The sequence below is a fragment of the Lepisma saccharinum genome, chromosome 20, assembly GCF_977018435.1.
Source record: "Lepisma saccharinum chromosome 20, izLepSacc3.1, whole genome shotgun sequence".
Classification (NCBI taxonomy): domain Eukaryota; kingdom Metazoa; phylum Arthropoda; class Insecta; order Zygentoma; family Lepismatidae; genus Lepisma; species Lepisma saccharinum.
Genome location: NC_139248.1, coordinates 21,561,705 through 21,580,153, shown reverse-complemented (window position 1 = coordinate 21,580,153; position 18,449 = coordinate 21,561,705). Strand labels below are relative to the sequence as shown.

At 39.3% G+C, this 18,449-nt stretch overlaps 2 protein-coding genes across 2 annotated transcripts in view; one reads left to right on the top strand and one right to left on the bottom strand.

Annotated features, from left to right (window-relative positions):
• The window catches only part of jdp (DnaJ domain-containing protein), a 65,449-nt gene extending 57,924 nt beyond the window's left edge, over window positions 1-7,525 (bottom strand). Inside the window, exon 1 of the mRNA XM_083142163.1 lies at window positions 7,163-7,525. Within this exon, the coding sequence (XP_082998289.1) occupies window positions 7,163-7,249 (87 nt within the window). The 5' untranslated portion in view covers window positions 7,250-7,525. The remainder of the gene's footprint in view (window positions 1-7,162) is intronic.
• Window positions 7,526-11,452: 3,927 nt separating this feature from the next.
• LOC146003546 (uncharacterized) overlaps window positions 11,453-18,449 on the top strand; it is a 295,640-nt gene continuing 288,643 nt past the window's right edge. Inside the window, exon 1 of the mRNA XM_083141840.1 lies at window positions 11,453-11,458. The gene's annotated coding sequence lies outside the window, so the exon portion shown is untranslated. The remainder of the gene's footprint in view (window positions 11,459-18,449) is intronic.

The window sequence follows — 18,449 nt, the reverse complement described above, 5'->3', positions numbered from 1 at the left end:
CATAGGATTACAAAAAGGGAAGTAATTAGGAAAGAGGAGAATAAATTAAACAAGAACGTTTATGAAGCTGCATTTGATGACGGTAATCTGAAGGAAGGGTGGATCGCTTTTCTTAAAAAGTGGGATAAAGCGGTAAATACAGACACTAAAATGGGTCTTCATGTCACTCCCGAGGTTGTGAAGGCCGTCGAAGAAGAGAGGAAGTTCACCTTGGAATGGTGACGTATACGATCGTAAGTGGGGAACACTGGAGGAGAAATTTCAACTTCAACACAGGATAGGAGCGCTCACAGTGTTCTGTGTTCTACCCAACACTGACATTAGTCACTAGGGGACTGTAATAGGTCTTTGATATTTATTTATTTTAGTTGTGGTTTTTGTTTTTAACATAGGGAATTTTTAACCAGCGAAGACTTCCACGGAGTGTTTATGCTGTCACCGTAAGTTTTTTACCTTTTCTATCCTCAACCTGAACTTACGATTTGACAATGCGGTACCATGTTTGGCACCTAAAGTTTTTTATTTTATTACCTGATGAAGGAAGTAGTACAGACTTCTGAAACGTGATTTTGAAACATTCCTACTCACTCACGTAAATTATTTATATATTTTTACGTAGCATGCTGTGATACCCACTCCACCACAGAGTTTGCAATGACAATGTGAAGTAACAAAGTTTTAATGAATCACTGGCAAACTTGTTTTGTGAAAATAATTTCTAAAAACAAGTTTCCTCATATTTATTCAGGGACAGCTGCTTAGGTTAGGGTGACCAGATTTTCTGAAACGAAAAGCAGGACATCCATGGATGTGTACAGGGGGATTGCAGCTATAACTGAAAGACCACTGGGTGAAGTGCACCTCTCCATCCCCTCTTTGGAAAATAAAAAGTCATACTACTTACATGTCGCCTGAAATATTACACAATTCTCTTTAATCAGCTATTTTCTTGATTTGATTTTTGTTATTTAACATCGCTTTTCTGTCCCGTTTGGTTAATTGCAACAATGAATATCAGTGATGATGTGATTAAATTCATGAACGGACCCTCACAAAGAACATCCATGCCCAGGCCGGGATTCAACCCCAGGGCCCCTGGCATCCTTGCATTTAACCACTCTGCCACGGAGGTCTTCCCTTCTTCATTCCTCCTTTTGCTTTACTTTTTAATTTTACAGATTAACCTTCCTATCTCTCTCCCTTACTGTTTTTTTTTTGTTTTCTTACTTTCTTACCATGAAACATCCATGCATTGTGAAATAATATTATAATATTAAAATCTTAATCAAAGCTGAGAATATATTTATCTTTTGCCGCAGCTGTAGTAATCACCTCATCAATGCATCAAACATGCAAATCCCCAGAATTGGACAATATTTTCCATTTTCGAAGTGCCCCTACATATACTTTTAGTCATCACTCGCTACCTTGCATATCATATCGTATGAAAAGACTGCATGCAATATCTGCTTCTAAGCCAAAAATATAAGCTTTACAGTAAGACTAAGGTCCCGTGAACATTTTTAGATCTACAAGTATTTCTTTGCAAACTAACTATAACATGAATTTAAAAAGGCACTAACAGTTTCACAGAGGTAAACAATTCATCTGAATGTTGTGCAGGACGCTGTTGAAAAATAGTACACATTTTTTTTTTTTGGAGTGACATCATGGACTGCAGGGTCATGCCCTAAAAAAGGACTTTCCTGCGAAAATCAAGATGTCTGGTCACCCTATCTTAGGCGGCAACGTTTTCAACCACCAATGATGGTGGACCTCATTTTTAAATTCCCCTGCATTATATATTTCTAATCTTAGTCACCTTAAGTATTTAAAACAGAGACTCCACCATATTCCTATATATATGGTCATATTAAATTCAAGTTGTAGTGAGTAACAGTTACATAATGCATTCACGAACAGAACTGCTATAGTGGAACCACTGGAAAAAGTGTCTGCACAGACCCGCGACTCCCGTGCATCGTCCTCTGGCATGGAGGGGATGGGCAGAGTGGAGCATGCTTCCTCATGGCTCTGGTTGAACTGATTGAGGGATAGGTGCAGGAGACTTTTGGCCGAAGGTTTTTCTCCTTGTGGTAACTCTATACCCGAACACAGTTTACTTTCCCTTGGTAGATAAGGTTTAGCATAGTGTAGGGGGATAAGTGGCAAAAAGAGTGGGAGCAAATGCCACCCTTAATTGCCGCCACTGCTTTGAGGCATTGCAGCTCTTACTCAATAACCTTATGCAATTCTAACAGTGTACCTCTATTTCTGTGGCCACGGTGGTTCAGTCGGTAACGCGTCTGACTACCATGCTAAAGGTCCCGGGTTCGATCCCTGGCCAGTTCAAATCCGGGAACTTTTCTAACGATGGAAGCGGCCCCGGTGCCCACCCAGCGTTGAATAACATGGGTACCTGGGGGAAACACTGAGGGGTAAAGGCGGTCAGGGGCGTGATGCTGATCACACCAGCCCCACTCACGACCGGATCGAGAAAGTGTGGAGCGTTACCCCCATACCCCCTATACGCCTTCATGGCGTAGTGCTATGCACAGAGGAGCACTTTACTTTTTTTTTCGTCTATTTCTTCCTGTCACAATACATGAGTAACTGGTGGCCCCAGCACTTTAAATTGTGAAATGCCAACATTGGTGTCATAAATAATAAATAATTATATTGGGATCATACGACTTTGAAGGACAGGAAGGACATATTTAGGGGGGTCCAAGGGTCCGGACCCCCCAAAAGACTCACCAAATACAAAAATTAAGTAATGAAAATAATAGTATTTGTTGCATAATCGATGGTTATTCATTTCCTCTGAACTTTTTAGAAGGCAAGTATTATATTGGGATCATACGGCTTTGAATAACATCTCAAAATTTTAATCAGAAACTTACTTTTCTCCGACTACATGTAACATCATTTTCATTATTCAATAAATATTCAATTATTCATTTATTTGATATTAATTTTATTTGCCAGGGCAGTTTTTTTTAAAATTATTCCGATCTTAACTAGAGAAAAGCTATGTAATGAATATGCACTCCTATATCTATATTCTTATACAGTATTTTTTCCTAATCGTGTGATAATAATGTAATATTAATTTATGTATTGTAATTACTCATATTAATTTGATTTACAATTACTTTAAATAAAATATTATTATTCCTGACACTTGGTTCGGACCCCCCCCCCCAGAAACATATTTCTAGATACGTGCCTGATTGGTGTTCAAAACACTAAGGAACACGATTTGTAACATAATTTCTAGTTTATTTTGGGTACTTTAGTATTATACGGACTACCTCATTGGCGTGGGTTAGGTTAGGTCTGTTAGGTTTGGTTCTCTTAGCATGAATATAATACCTAACCTACACCAATGAGGTAGTCCGTATAATACTAAAGTACCGTATTCTGTTGTGTAGAATGTGAAAATGACAAGCAAGATGCTCCATCATGCAACAGTTTTTAATAATTTTCATTTTTCTGTAACTGAGTTACCTATATCTTAGTAATGCCCAGTGGGAGATTTTTTTGGGGGGAATGTTCCGATTGTTTACTTCCGAATTGATCATGCTGCACAGACATTTTTTTAATTGGTTTGATCTGTAATGTCTGTTAACACATATTTCAGAGTCTTAGTGATTACTTACTGCATGTTTTCTGGAGAACAACATTTCCCTTGGTGTCATCTTGCTACTGCATTCTACTTCACATGCACGGGGTGTAATAGGCAGGTTACGTTCCGGGCTCTTGCATTAATAAATTATCCTTAACTCTTTCTTGGTTAGGTCAGGTTTAGGACTCTTAGTATTAAAATAATGTCCTTAAATATTTTAAACACGTGATCACGCAATAACTGGTCTCCAGCACAAAACTCTTCGAGCCATGCATGTGCAAAAACTCGCATAGCTACATTTCAAATCATAATTTCTCCAGTAAATAATACTTAGTGAAGGTTTTAACTGAGTTTCTCCACGCTTCGAACTTACTCCCACAATCATTTCCAGTATTCGAGCACTTGCTAGTACACCCATAAAACATTCAAAAAATAATTAAACATTAGGAACTGTTACCATGTCATCTGCCATTCAAGAACATTTTCATAAAGCATCCACCCCAGCTAGGATAATTTCGATAGGTTATCCTCTCACCAACTGCATTGTCTCCACATTGATCCATACAAACAACTCCCTACCTATTCCTAAACACGACCAAGCATCCCCAACTAGAATCTTACACTTCCAGCACTGGTCAGGATGGGATTAAATCCTGGTGCTGGATGAGAAATGATCAGAATTTCCCACCAAGACTTTCGCGACTTCTGATTTCCCTACAACTCAAGACTTCTTGACAGCTTGTAAATCTCATGATTGTCAACAGTCCTCAACAATGAAATATGATTGTTTCCACGAAATATGTAGAAATATCAATATATGTTTAAATCATTAATTTCTTCCCAGAAAAAAATCTGGGTAACAGCTAGATATAGTGAAAACACATTTCTTCAAATTTACAGGAGAAAAGACAGGAAAGTACTTATGGAATTGAGTTCCTGTGGACTTTTGGAAGCTGGGAATAGTGTTTTTTTTCATTCATGCAACTTATTTGGCCGGTAAATAATGTAATTTTCGACATTCATATATCTCCGTTGCACGATAGCTCGTACCACCATTACCGTCAACTACGTGAATCAAATGTTCCGTGCATTCGATTATGTAACCCCCTGTCAGTGTAGCAACCACGCGGTAGTTTTACAAGATGACATGTGAGCGTTTTTTTTTTCCAATTTAATTTTCTATGTTTGCGTAACCTAACCTTCCGTGAATGGTTTGTGGATGAATTTTAGCCTAAAAACCATAATTTGTCGGTTAATAAGTGTTAGTGTAGCAACCACGCGGTAGTTTTACAAGATGACGCGTCAGCTTTTTTTTTTCCAATTTAATTTTCTATGTTTGCCTTACCTAACTGAACCTAACCTAACCTTCCATGAATGGTTTGTGGATCAATTTTCGCTTAAAAACATATTGTGAATAGTTTGTGCGGCATTTATCGGTTCATAAGTTTGGAAACACATCATATCAGCTGACGATAGACAACGTGAGTCAAGATTTGCCCGCCGACCAATAAATACATGTAATGTTAAAAATTAAGCTTTTTTCAGTGAAAAAAAAACATAATCTCAAGTTGAAAAATGTTCCGCTATGCATATAAGGTAAGTACAAATGTAAATAATTTGGAAATAAATGAGTTAAATGTGTTTTCACATTATCTAACTAGTACCAAAATCTGCATCTGCCTATGCTCAAAATGTATAGAAAGTAACGATGTAAGAGTATAATTATAATTCTATGAAAAACAAATGTAACATGCCCAATCTACTCACATAATCATGCAGGAGCAGAATAGGAAAAATCATCCTGCATAAACAAGATGCAGAAATGTGATTGATTTAGTTTATTTTACTTCAAGTTTTGTGCCTCTTGGCTAATTTGCGAAGATGGGGATGAGTGATGAAATTGATGAATGGACATTCACAAACAACCAAGCCCGAGTGGGATTCGAACCCGGGACCACAGAAATGAGAAAACATGTTCAATATGCATAACAGATATGATTTAATTTGGTGTTTTAAGTCCACTTTATGCACAGTAAGGCTAATCGGGACTGGACCTACAGTTTAAAGTGGGATCCGAACCACTTGTGCCTCCACCGGGTATCGAATCCGGGACCCCTTGATTACAAGGCGACGACGCTACCACTGCGCCATCGGGGAGGCCCGCATAACAGATATGAAAATGACTCCTTTCACATGGAAAGTGTGTGTGTGTATATAATTATGGCATTGAAATTACACAATTGGAACTCGAGCCACATCACCTTCATCTATGTCAGAAATGAGAACCTGTGCAATATAAGCTACTGGAAAGCTACACTGAATTAGCATATCTTCAATATTCGCAAATACTTTGTTTATTTCGGAGCGAATTTACAATATAGAGAAAGTCACCAATTTTGTTAATTTTCGGTATACTAACTAATTTTGGTCTCCAAATGACAAATCTGTTGTAAAAAACTGGGGGTCACGTCTGGAAATTTGAAAAAAAGCAGATTGATTTTTTTTATATATATAAGTGTATATGCGTAGTTTTACGAACGAAAATGTCATTCTTTCCAACCACACCGTTGTTTTACAAGAAAATGATTTATGATGTTCAATTGTAGTACGAACCCTATTTTTTCGATGAATTTAGGGGTGAAATGAGTGCTAATGGAACCTAACCTAACAGGCCTAACCTAACCTCGTGTGAATGGTTCGTGGGGCTACCCGTTGATGTTTTTTGGGGCTAATGAACAATGTTTCATCAAAATATACAATTTCCAGACGTGACCCCCAGGTTTTTACAACAGATTCGTGATTAGGAGGCCAAAATTAGTTAGTATACCGAAAATTAACAAAATTGGAGACTTTCTCTATGTTGTAAATTCTTACCTTTATTTCTTTAGATTAACTATAAATGATGTCCCAACATGTTAAAAAGGCCATAAAGAAAGTTTAGTACATATATATTTAAAAGGAACATAATATTTGCCGGTTGAATTTATTTTGATCAGAAAAATAACTTACGTATGAAAATAAAATATCTAGGTTACGTAGCCCTTAGGTGAAATGTAAACAACCTCGGAAGTAACGAAAACTACAAGTGGATACTACGCCTTTCTACTTTGCTAACACCCGAACTCGAAAACAAGCTTCCGTCAAAAATACCAGGGTGTAACATTCAGCTTGTGTCTGTAACGTGTCATGCCCGTTATAATCTCACCTACACAATTAAATTTACGACTTTGGTTAAATATATTTCTTACGAACATAACGTAATGGCCGTCTTCTCCCGTTTACGCACCAGCTGTCAGAACAGCTGATTTGGACATGTATCGGTACTTCCTTCAGATCCTGCGATAACTCAGGGGTTCTACGGTAAAGACATGTATATGTTTTACGAATATGTATACACACACTACTGCTACAAACTGCGCCATTAAATTACGTTGTCAACTGCATGTATCGACACTAGATAATCAATACGGAACATAAAAAGAAACAATAGTGGAACTTTGTTAGAATTATAAAACAGAAAAGATAGCAACTTACAGTGGCACTTTCATCACAACCAAGAACTTTATAGTAATCCTCTTCATCACTTTTACTGTAACTTAAAATCTCGTCTATCGCACTCATTTTGTTCACTGAGCTCGCTTCACAAATATTGACAGCAACAAAACACACACCACCTGTTGACTTCTTTCTTGCACAATGAGACCGCACTACTGATTTACTTTAGCTGTCACGATCACAGTCTTGCAAAACTCTAGGGAAAATCCGCTACGTTTACTAAAGCAGACGGTAAATCCGACAAAAATCGTTAACAGAACGTTCAGCACTGTAGCAGACGACGTTTTCCTTTCACTTGTCGTTCAACATTTCCCCACACCAAACGAGCGCTTACTGCTCTAGTGCTTTCGCCCCTGGTTACGCAAGGCAGCAATATCGATTGCTCGAGCCCAGAATATACTCAAGCTCAGCGGACGGTCAAGATGATTGGTTGAAGGGATGCTGTTTGCACATGCTAGAATCTTCTAGCTTAAAGAGATGTTACAATATTGCAGTTCATACGATCAAAATTTAGCAGCAAAAAACACGAATCCGGAATTCATACCGAAGACAAATGTACGTAAAGGTTGCTTACGCATAGAATATGGACTCCAGGGCAAGCAATAGCTGTATCTTAAATCCACAATAGATTTACCGTGCTCGTGCATGCAGCAATTTTTGTGTATTAAAGATACAACTGCATGGATTTTTCTATCCAGTTTTTCAATTTTGTAAGTTTCAGTGAGGCAGTCACACTTTTTGATGGATAAACATGCAAGTTATTTATACGTATTTTTAATGTGACATGTACTTTGCTTTCATTTGTATGTTCCATTCTTCTTTTGCTTAAAAGTTGACCCATAGGCTATGGGCCATAGTCCAAGTGGTAGACTTCCAATTTCGCCAACGAAGGTTTGTTCCTGGTTCGAGTCCCAGAACGAATTTCCCTTTGTGGATATTCCTTGATCAATTTAATCTCATTTAGGGTTACCAGATCACTATAAGGGAAATATTGGATACAATTACTCATAGTAAATAATATATATTATTAGAAAATATTAGCAAATAATATGAAATTGACACATTTTCAGTTAAAAGTATTGATGCACATTTTAATATGAATCATTCAGTACAACAAAAATTAATATTTCCAAATCAAATGAGGCAGTTGACCTGTCGCTTATAGGATTTTGACCGTTTGTGGTGAGTGTCCGTGGATCATATTTTTATGAAAGCTCCTCTAAGGATTTTGGATAAAAATAAAATTTGCCCGATTTTGGAGGATTTTGTAAATCCATTATGTACGAAACACGATATTTTCCAATGTGTTTATCTAGGAACCGAATCAAACCAGGCAAGTGAAACTGGTCTTAACTGAAACTCCAATTTATCACATTTACAGGATAGAGGAAATAATGCATTCTTAGGATATGCCTGGCTCTTAAAAAGAACCAGTAGAAGTGGAGATACGTCAATCTGACTCCATTCCAAATAGAACTCTTCAGAGGAGTATATTTAAGCAAAACTGAAAACAGCATTTTGGGAGTTACGTTCCTCTGTTCTCATACGGCGATTTAACTGGAGAAATGGGTATTTCCAACACTTTTGATCAAGTGTTATATGTGTTTAAAGTTGAATAGCAGAAAACACTCCCAATAGATTTTGCTCATTTTCGGATATTTTGTCACATGCCATTGAAATTTGCAGCTTTCCATATAAGGGAGAAAATACATTTTGACAATTTCATTTTTGTTTGCATTTGGGAGTAGATTTGACTGTGAATCGTGGTACGAGGGGCGATCAGGTTGCTCTGACCCTAACATAGAAAGAGCGGCAATAGGGTTTCAATTATTTTTTTTATTTTGAACATACTCCCCTGCAACTCCAATGCACTTTTCCCATCGGTGCTCCAACGCCTGGATACCTTGCAAAAAAAAATCTTCCGACTGGTCCTCCAACCATGAGTCCACAGCCCTTATCACCTCAGAATCATCAGAATTTTTTTGCCCACGAATGTCATTCTTCAAATGTTTGAACAAATAGAAATCACTGGGGGCCGAATCTGGGGAATAGGGTGAGTGGGGCAACAATTCGAACGATGCATCTGCGATAGCGGAGCTCGCAATGCGTGAGGTGTGGACAGGTGCATTGTCCTGGTATAGGAGCACACCACGGGTCAACATCCCACGCCTCTTTTTCTTGATGGAATCAAGTAAATTTTTAATTAGGTCACTGTAGTATGTGTCAGTGATGGTTTGACCTCTTTGTAGATAGTCCACAAGAAGGACACCCTTGCAGTCCCAGAAAATTGAGGCCATCACCTTCTTGGCTGACGTTTCCACCTTGAACATCTTCGTTGGTGGAGAATGTGGGTGTTTCCACTCCATGCTTTGTGATTTTGTTTCTGGGTCGAAGTGATGGACCCATGTTTCATCCATAGTTACAAATCGGGGAAGGAAATCGTCTATATCAGCACGAAACTTGTCAAGAATTTCTTGACTGATGAGCACTCGGGTGCGCTTCTGATCTGGGGTGAGGTTTCGAGGGACCCATCTTGCAGCAATTTTTTTCATTTGCAATTCCTGGGTAATTATGTTTTAAACAATACCATATGACAGGCCACACATCTCAGCAACAAGACGGATAGTGACTCGACGATCCTTCAGCACGATATCGTGGACTTTGTTAATGTTTTCGGTCGTCATGACAGTTTTTGGTGCTCCACCTGCATGTTCATCCTCACACGACTCTCTCCCACAATTAAACTCACGACACCATATGTTCACCATACTGTATGAAGGAGCAGTGTCCCCTAGTGTATCCACCAAGTCCTCATGAATTTTGAATACCGTCCACTTCTTCTTCACAAAATATTTGATCACCGCTCTCACCTCAGTTTTCTCCATTCTGGCACATTGACGCAACTTCACTCAGTTAAACCCCTGTAAAAAGAAAGCTGTACGCTACTCAGACTTGCAATTCAGAATGAAAGCATATAAAGGATCACTAAACAATAACAAAATAAAAAATCAATCGTGACGTCATTCCTTCTATGTTAGGGTCGGAGCAACCTGATCGCCCCCCGTACATGCCGTGCCGCTAATCATTCTGAAATGCGGTTTTGTGTTTGAAAACAAATTTAAAATAAGTTCCGAGTGAATACAACACCAATTTAACCCCATTATTTTATGACCTCTTTCCAGGAAGCATTTAGGAACGATAAAACTGTATTTGTGGGCGAGTTTTCTTTGTGTAACTTTACAAGAATATTCATCAATTATTTACCACGCCATAAAAATATCTCCCTTAATTTTTACAACCTTCACTAATTGATCTACGACACTCCCTGTATTATTATTATTATTTACAAGAGCATTATTTAGGGTCATCGTGGCCTCAAATTTACCTTTCAATCCTTCAATAGAAACAGGATAACACACCCAAAATGGAAATTATGAATTAACTTAATGGATTGTGCATAATATATCAAGTATATATGACCACACGCCCCCGAAAAGCGAGAAATGTACAACTAGAACTGCCTCCCGTTACAAATACCAACCACCCTGGGTATTTATAGCTTGGACGGCCTCACCGATGGCGCAGTGGTAGCGTCGTCCCCTTGTAATCAAGGGGTCCCGGGTTGGAGGGGGTGGAGGCATATAGTGGTTCGGATCCCACTTTAAGCTGTAGGTCCAGTCCCGATTAGCCTTACTGTGCATAAAGTGGACTAAAAATAACAAATCAATCCAATTATAGCTTGGAGTTGGAGGAGCTCTACAGGGTCTGGCAAAAGTCCAGCACCACCCTTTTAATTTGAAAACGGCTTGACGGAGGACGATGGAACTTCGGATATGGGTATTTGAGGTGGGGGCACACCACCATCGTCATGGCGGTCATCTTAAAAGCCGCTATTTTGGAATTACCTGCAGATTTTCAAATGGGAAGGGGTTCATGTGGCACGTCATTCAAGATGTGCGTTTTCTCAGAAATAAGAATATGCAGTTATTTTCCCCTTACATTTTGCGGGGGGTGGGGAGGGAAGGGATTCCATAAAAACTCTGTCGCAGTATCTCTAGAGCAAGCGAACGAAACCAAGTCTCTACGCAAGTAGTGACGCAAGACGGCTCCACCAATGAACACGTGAGAGGAACGGGATTGCGTGGAGGGAGGCGACTACAGTTACCAGCATTCTCACAGCATGTACTGGGTTCGCTCTGCCTACTCGATCCTCCCCTCCTTCTGCCGTTATGCTCCAGAGATAACTGGGACAAGGTATAGTTCAAGTTCTGTACCTTGGCTGTAGTGAATATGCAAATGGACTTTGGCTTGTAAATGACAGTTCTGTTTTCGTACACTCTAAATGTGCTGTGTATAGTATGATCCAAAAAATATGGTCCATTTGGGATGAGGACATCCCGCACTTGATAACTACCCCTTCTAATATGTACCCTTTCCATTACTCTCATGTTAGCTACAGTCAGCAGACCACGAGTATTGTTTGTCTGAGGCCTGCTATTCGTACGTTCCTCTGCGGAATTTTCAGTAATGCACTTTGCGCAGAACTGTAACCTTGCAATGCAAATAACACGCTATTTTTTTAGTTCTTGACTCAAGGACGTATTTAGAGGGATGTTAAGGGGATCGGGCCCTTCCAAGTACAAAATTAAATAAGCAAAATTACCCAGTCCTGGGCTCCACGTGTATAGACTATAAGTTCTAAGCCGCGGGGGGGCTTCCCGATGGCGCAGTGGTAGTAGTGTCGTTGCCCTGTAATCAAGGGATTTCGGGTTCGATACCCGGTGGCGGCACGTAGTGGTTCGGATATCACTTAAAACTGTAGGTCCAGACTCGATTAGCCTTACTGTGTTACAACAGTTTATGTTGATGTCAAATTAAAATCCGGAAACTATAAATTACGAATTATTTCCAGTTTCAGTAATATAAGCTACAAATTCCGGTAAAACTCTACGACGTCGAAGTTCCTTTCCAGCCTTTCCAAAAATTTGCATTCCTGAGTTTTATGTTTCGTAGTCAACGACTTTTCCCTTGGGATCGTTGGTGGTTTCAAAGCTATTTTGTTAATTCTTAGTGAAAGTTCTGTGCCATTTTGATCTTCCATGCACGAGCTGACACGAGTTGCAGTGTGGTCAGATTGGAACTGAAAGTGTTGCCAGGAAGCTATACTAATAATTTTTTTTGTAGGTGTTGTTGACTGGAGTCTTCTTCGGTAATCGATAGCCATGAGTTGGGTTAAATCAGCGGCGTGCCCAGGATTTTCGATACGGGAGGGGTTACGTATTCTTTATTTAGTAGTCGGTTCCCATTTAACCACCTTTTACTACCTTTGATATTATTATTTCCCCATCACCTCCTTTCCTTGGGTACGCCACTGGATTCAATTGTTGGTTAGAACAGAGAAATGGCTGGGCTCGATTGATAACTAGAACAGAGAAACGCTGGGTTCAATTGATGACTAGAACAGAGAAGTGTCTGGGTTCAATTGTTGACTAGAACAGAGAAATGGCTGGGCTCGATTGATAACTAGAACAGAGAAACGCTGGGTTCAATTGATGACTAGAACAGAGAAGTGTCTGGGTTCAATTGTTGACTAGAACAGAGAAATGGCTGGGCTCGATTGACAACTAGAACAGAGAAACGCTGGGTTCAATTCATGACTAGAACAGAGAAGTGTCTGGGTTCAATTGTTGACTAGAACAGAGAAATGGCTGGGCTCGATTGACAACTAGAACAGAGAAACGCTGGGTTCAATTGATGACTAGAACAGAGAAGTGTCTGGGTTCAATTGTTGACTAGAACAGAGAAATGGCTGGGCTCGATTGACAACTAGAACAGAGAAACGCTGGGTTCAATTGATGACTAGAACAGAGAAGTGTCTGGGTTCAATTGTTGACTAGAACAGAGAAATGGCTGGGCTCGATTGACAACTAGAACAGAGAAACGCTGGGTTCAATTGATGACTAGAACAGAGAAGTGTCTGGGTTCAATTGTTGACTAGAACAGAGAAATGGCTGGGCTCGATTGACAACTAGAACAGAGAAACGCTGGGTTCAATTGATGACTAGAACAGAGAAGTGTCTGGGTTCAATTGTTGACTAGAACAGAGAAATGGCTGGGCTCGATTGATAACTAGAACAGAGAAACGCTGGGTTCAATTGATGACTAGAACAGAGAAGTGTCTGGGTTCAATTGTTGACTAGAACAGATAAATGGCAGGGTTCGATTGTTGACTAGAACAGAGAAGTGGCTGGGTTCAATTGTTGACTAGAACAGAATTGACTGGGTTCAATTGTTGACTAGAACAGAATTGGCTGGGTGTAATTGTTGACTAGAACAGAGAAATGGCTGGGTTCAACTGTTGACCAGAGCAGAGAAATGGCTGGGTTCAATTGTTGACTGGAACAGAGAAATGGCTGAGTTCGACTGTTGACTAGAACAGAGCAATGTTAGGATTTACAGTTCAAACAAGAAGAGAAAAACCTTCCCAAACCTGCGAACTAAATTCGACAATAGTTCATTTTCTAGCCTCTCTTCACCTTCGTTTGTGCCAGAATGCGCTGGCGTTGCCATATTCATATTCCCTTCCTTGTTTCGTTGTCAAAAACTTGAGCAACGTTTAATATTACGTGTGTCTAATTTCGCTGTGTAGTCCCTCCCTCCTCCCTTCAGGGCCTCCCTGATGGCGCAGTGGTAGCGTCGTGGCCTTGTAATCAAGGGGTTCCGGGTTCGATACCTGTTGGAGGCACATAGTCGTTCGGACCCCACTTTAAACTGTAGGTCCAGTCCCGATTAGCCTATCTGTGCATAAAGTGGACTGAAAACACCAACCCATACCATACCTCCCCCATTCATGACGATACAAACACTTGACATTGAATAAAGGTGACTTTCGACAAATCAGGGACAAGATTGCATGGTAAACAGCTGATTGCATCGCTCACCCCTTCCGCTCGCTTACGGTTGAAAATTCGACGACAGGGCCATATGGGGCTTTCTCCTCTTGGTCAAGCTGTACTTATCAGGAATACGCGTGTCGCATCAAAAGATGATATTTCATAATCGAACAGACGGACGAATCGGAATATATAGCGTTGAACTAAGATTTGCTGTCTTAACTTTAGAATAGTTTAGACCGTCACATTAATTGATTTCGGAGAAATCTAAGAAAAAAACAACGAAAGAAAACGGGGGGAATCCCCGAAAGAGCTCATCTCCACTTGCATTCTTTCGGAGGAATGTGCTTATGTCCAGGACGTCTGGTTCCCCCGTTTTTGCTTCATGTGCTGTGCACTTTATTAATAAAGTACTTGTATATTATACTAGGGATGATCAAAAAAAAACAAAGCTTGCAAATTCCAGTAGTTACTCATTAGACAAATACAGACGGACTTACGTAAAATGACATTTCATACACAGGTACGTATTTAGAAATTTATTTTGGGGGAGTCCGAACCAAGTGTCTCACAAATAATAAGAATAATATATAAACGTTTAAATTTAAATAATTATATTAAATTAAAATAATATTGATTAAAATATACAAATTAATATTGTATTGCTATTATAATATGAATAGGTAAACAAAACTATAAGAATATAAAGGCATGTATTCATTATCTAGCATAGGTGTAGTTTAGATCGATAAAATTTGTATGGAAGCAACTGTCCTCACAAGGAATCAGTCCAAATAGATAAAAAATAGAATATATATTAAATAACAAGAAATAAGGTCTGGATGACAAAAATTAAAGTTTCAGATTAATATCTTATAGTACGCCCGTACGCCCGGCGTTCCCAGATTTAAAATTTTAAAAAATGCGTAAATGCTGTGAATATATAGTAAAACTTGACTAATTTCATATATGTTTGACCTTCATGGCATTCGTAATTGATTGATTGATATGTTGTTTTAAGTCCACTTTATGCACAGTAAGGCTAATCGGGACTGGACCTACAGTTTAAAGTGGGATCCGAACCACTTGTGCCTCCACCGGGTATCGAACCCAGGACCCCTTGATTACAAGGCGACGACGCTACCACTGCGCCATCGGGGAGGCCCTTCCTTCATGGCATTCGTAATAGCTATTTTTCGCTATCCGTTTGCAACGCTCCACTCTCAACACTCGTTCTAGCATCTCTTTTCAATGCCTTTCCCGGCCGGACGCCGAGCAGGTTCGGCGTAAAGAACTCTATATTCCTTGATGCCTTTCTGGAGGGAAAGCTTCAATCTCTACAGCACGCGCGTAAATGCTTTCTCAGACGCCAGCGTACGGAGCAGCAGAGGTCTATCGTGATTGGTTCATGTGACCCTTCCTGCCTTCTGAAGCAGACGACAGCGGTAGAATTCCTACCCGGTTCTTCGCTCCTCGCGCTCATGCAACTCGTGCTTTGTGATGATACAATACGCAATATTGACTGACGTAACTTTACCAATCTCAAATATACCGCTTCTTAATGGCCACTGCATTGTATAATTTATCGCACGAACAGCGATGTGCATTAGAAACTAAAAGATCAACACAGTTTTTTGTCAAATAAGTTGGTGAAGTCCTCGTGGTAGAAATTCAGCCTGTGGCTGCTCTAACACTTAACCCGCAAAACTATTATTATTTTTTTATTGTTATTATTTTTTTCGTTATTATCTAACTGCTTAATAATGGAATTTAATGGAAATGTTCAGCATTCATTTGAAAACACTTAACAACGAATTGTCTCTGGACAAAATTATTTTAAAATATTTATCAGCATTCTCAAGATGTAATAAACAGTGGTCTGAATTACTAATCGACACTGTTACGTCAGTAGAGTGTACGATATTTGGATCATCCACCCACCTCCGTGTCAGAGCAAGACCATCTTGAGGTTCAGGCCGCAGCGCTCAGTCAACACGTCATCATCTGTAGGCGATCGTCTTAACGGTCGTGTAAACCCATTGTCGTATTTTTATTGTAGAGAATTAAGGTATATTTATTTCTTTTATAATGTTAATTTTTGACATTTACCCTCCCGACGAAAATAGTAGAATATTGAATATTTACACTAAAATTTTCATTCAAGAAGTCACTATGGCCATAACAAAAATTCCTACCATAGCACAAAGAAAGAGTTGAAAACCGTTAGAAACTTCCTGGCGGAAAAAAATAAACATTGTATTTCTTTAAAAAATATTATCCGGAATATTTGTCAGCTACAGTAAAACTCGTTACAGCTTTTGTATGAACTTTTGTATGTAAAAATCAATGGATTAAATCAAAATCCCGCATGTTAGGTCGACCGTAAACTTGCCAAGATACCTAATCAATCAGGTGCGGCTCGTGCATTATTTACCCGGGGGTTCACTGAAGTCATGTGACATATATTCAGTTTCCGCAAAATAGACTTCCTTCGCCTAACAAAAGGATGGGGGGAGGGCTTAAAAGATTTGTCCAGAATTTTTTTACCTGGGAGTATAAGGTTTTGTATTAGGGGTGTGCGAATAAATTTAGGGCTGAAACTACAATAAATTGTGCCTTTATGAAAAAAGTTGAGTTTTCTTGGAATGTCATGGACGTCCTCAAGTAGGGGCAGGTAATATATTTTTTTCCCCCAGGAGGAGCAAAAAACACTCTTTCAGTCTGAAGTTGCTGCAACGCTTTTATAATAATTACCAAAAATTATTGTGACTGACATTAAATTATATGCGTGTAATATATAATTTTTATTTTACTTTCGATTTCCATGGGGGGCGGCCCCCTTTTCCCCTTCCGGACGTCCATGCCGATTAATCAGAACTGGTCCTACATTTATTAAAGGGAAATGGCAACTAATGGCATGTGCATTATAGAAATCCAACCTGAGACCCTTTTCATTGATACGCGACAGCTTTGTTCAAATTTGGGGCTGGTCGACCAGCACACGCTTTTTTTCAGTGGACAAGGAAGTTTATTTTAAGTTAATTATGTGCATTTCTATCGGTCATTTCTTACCTGCGCGGACAGCAACGCCTACAATGCATCAAATGACATAACCTAGGTAAAGTCCATCCCTCGCTTCACTCGCAGCATCACTTAATACTTTCCAACAAGTATCCAAGCACTTCAAAAACTAACAAACTTGAGACGATTGACACCGAGCGACAACGAGTCACGTCTTCGCGCCATTCTTTCTCTTTCGCGAACCCGAAGTGTTTCCACCTTTAAGGAAAAACCTCTGAATGCATGCACGAGCTATTTTGGTAATGTATCTCCTTTATTTTAATTCATCGCATCTAATTCCAGCTTTTATTTGTTTCCACTCATCCATCTCTGCCACAATCTTGCATTTATTCCAAGAAGTTCGGTGCAAAAATGATACAAAGAGAATATTGAATATGTAATGTGTGCGCTTCAAACTTGAACCGCACACAGCAACACTGGAAGGGAGGAAGCAGCGAGATCGGAGCCTTGTCCCGCGCCTTCTGCGAGAGAACGAACTGCGCATGACCGTTGGGTGTCGACATAGGTTCTGCAATCTCATCTTCCATGTATTTTGTCCTATACCCTCCTCGAGCTTCTGCTCCCGCGCGAAGCTTTCACAATGGCAAGAGCTGTCCTGTGGGGGTTCAACTGAGGGTCTGTATCAGGGCGGCCGATTCGCGGTTTCTTCTTCTCAGCAAAAGAGTTCGCCGTATTACGGGCACAAATACATGACTTATTGTGTAGAATTTTTAGCGAAATAATGTGGAAATGTAAAGACATTGTTTATTGTTCATTCTCGAGGTGATTATCGTATATTACTGGGGGTTCACTGATCCTGTGCGCTATAGGGCCAACCGCGCCTGTAATCAATTAAATTTTCTTTAACTTTACCCAAAATTAATCAACCAGATAATGCAGTTATTCTGTGTAGCTATACAATCTCAATACAAAAACTTAATTTCTATAACATCTCAGCAAATGTGAAAGAAATTGGTACAAGGGCAATGTTACATTTATGTGAATAAAGAATAAAGACTAAATCTAAATCACTTGTCACATTGTAATTTCGACCCTTTTGACTTTATTGAACGAAATATAATAAACAAATTGAATCTTTTCATTGTCGTTAGTAAGATGTGTGACAGAGTTTCAACATTTTTATGGGAAAAATACAGATTAATATTTCGATCTTAGCGTTCATTTGGAAAAAAAAACCATTTGGAATATTTCCTTACTCTGTGTTTACACTTTGTTAATAAAATCGTGAAGAATGTTAGTGAATTATGAAACATTAACACTGATTTAATAATCAAAATTACGAACATCGAAGC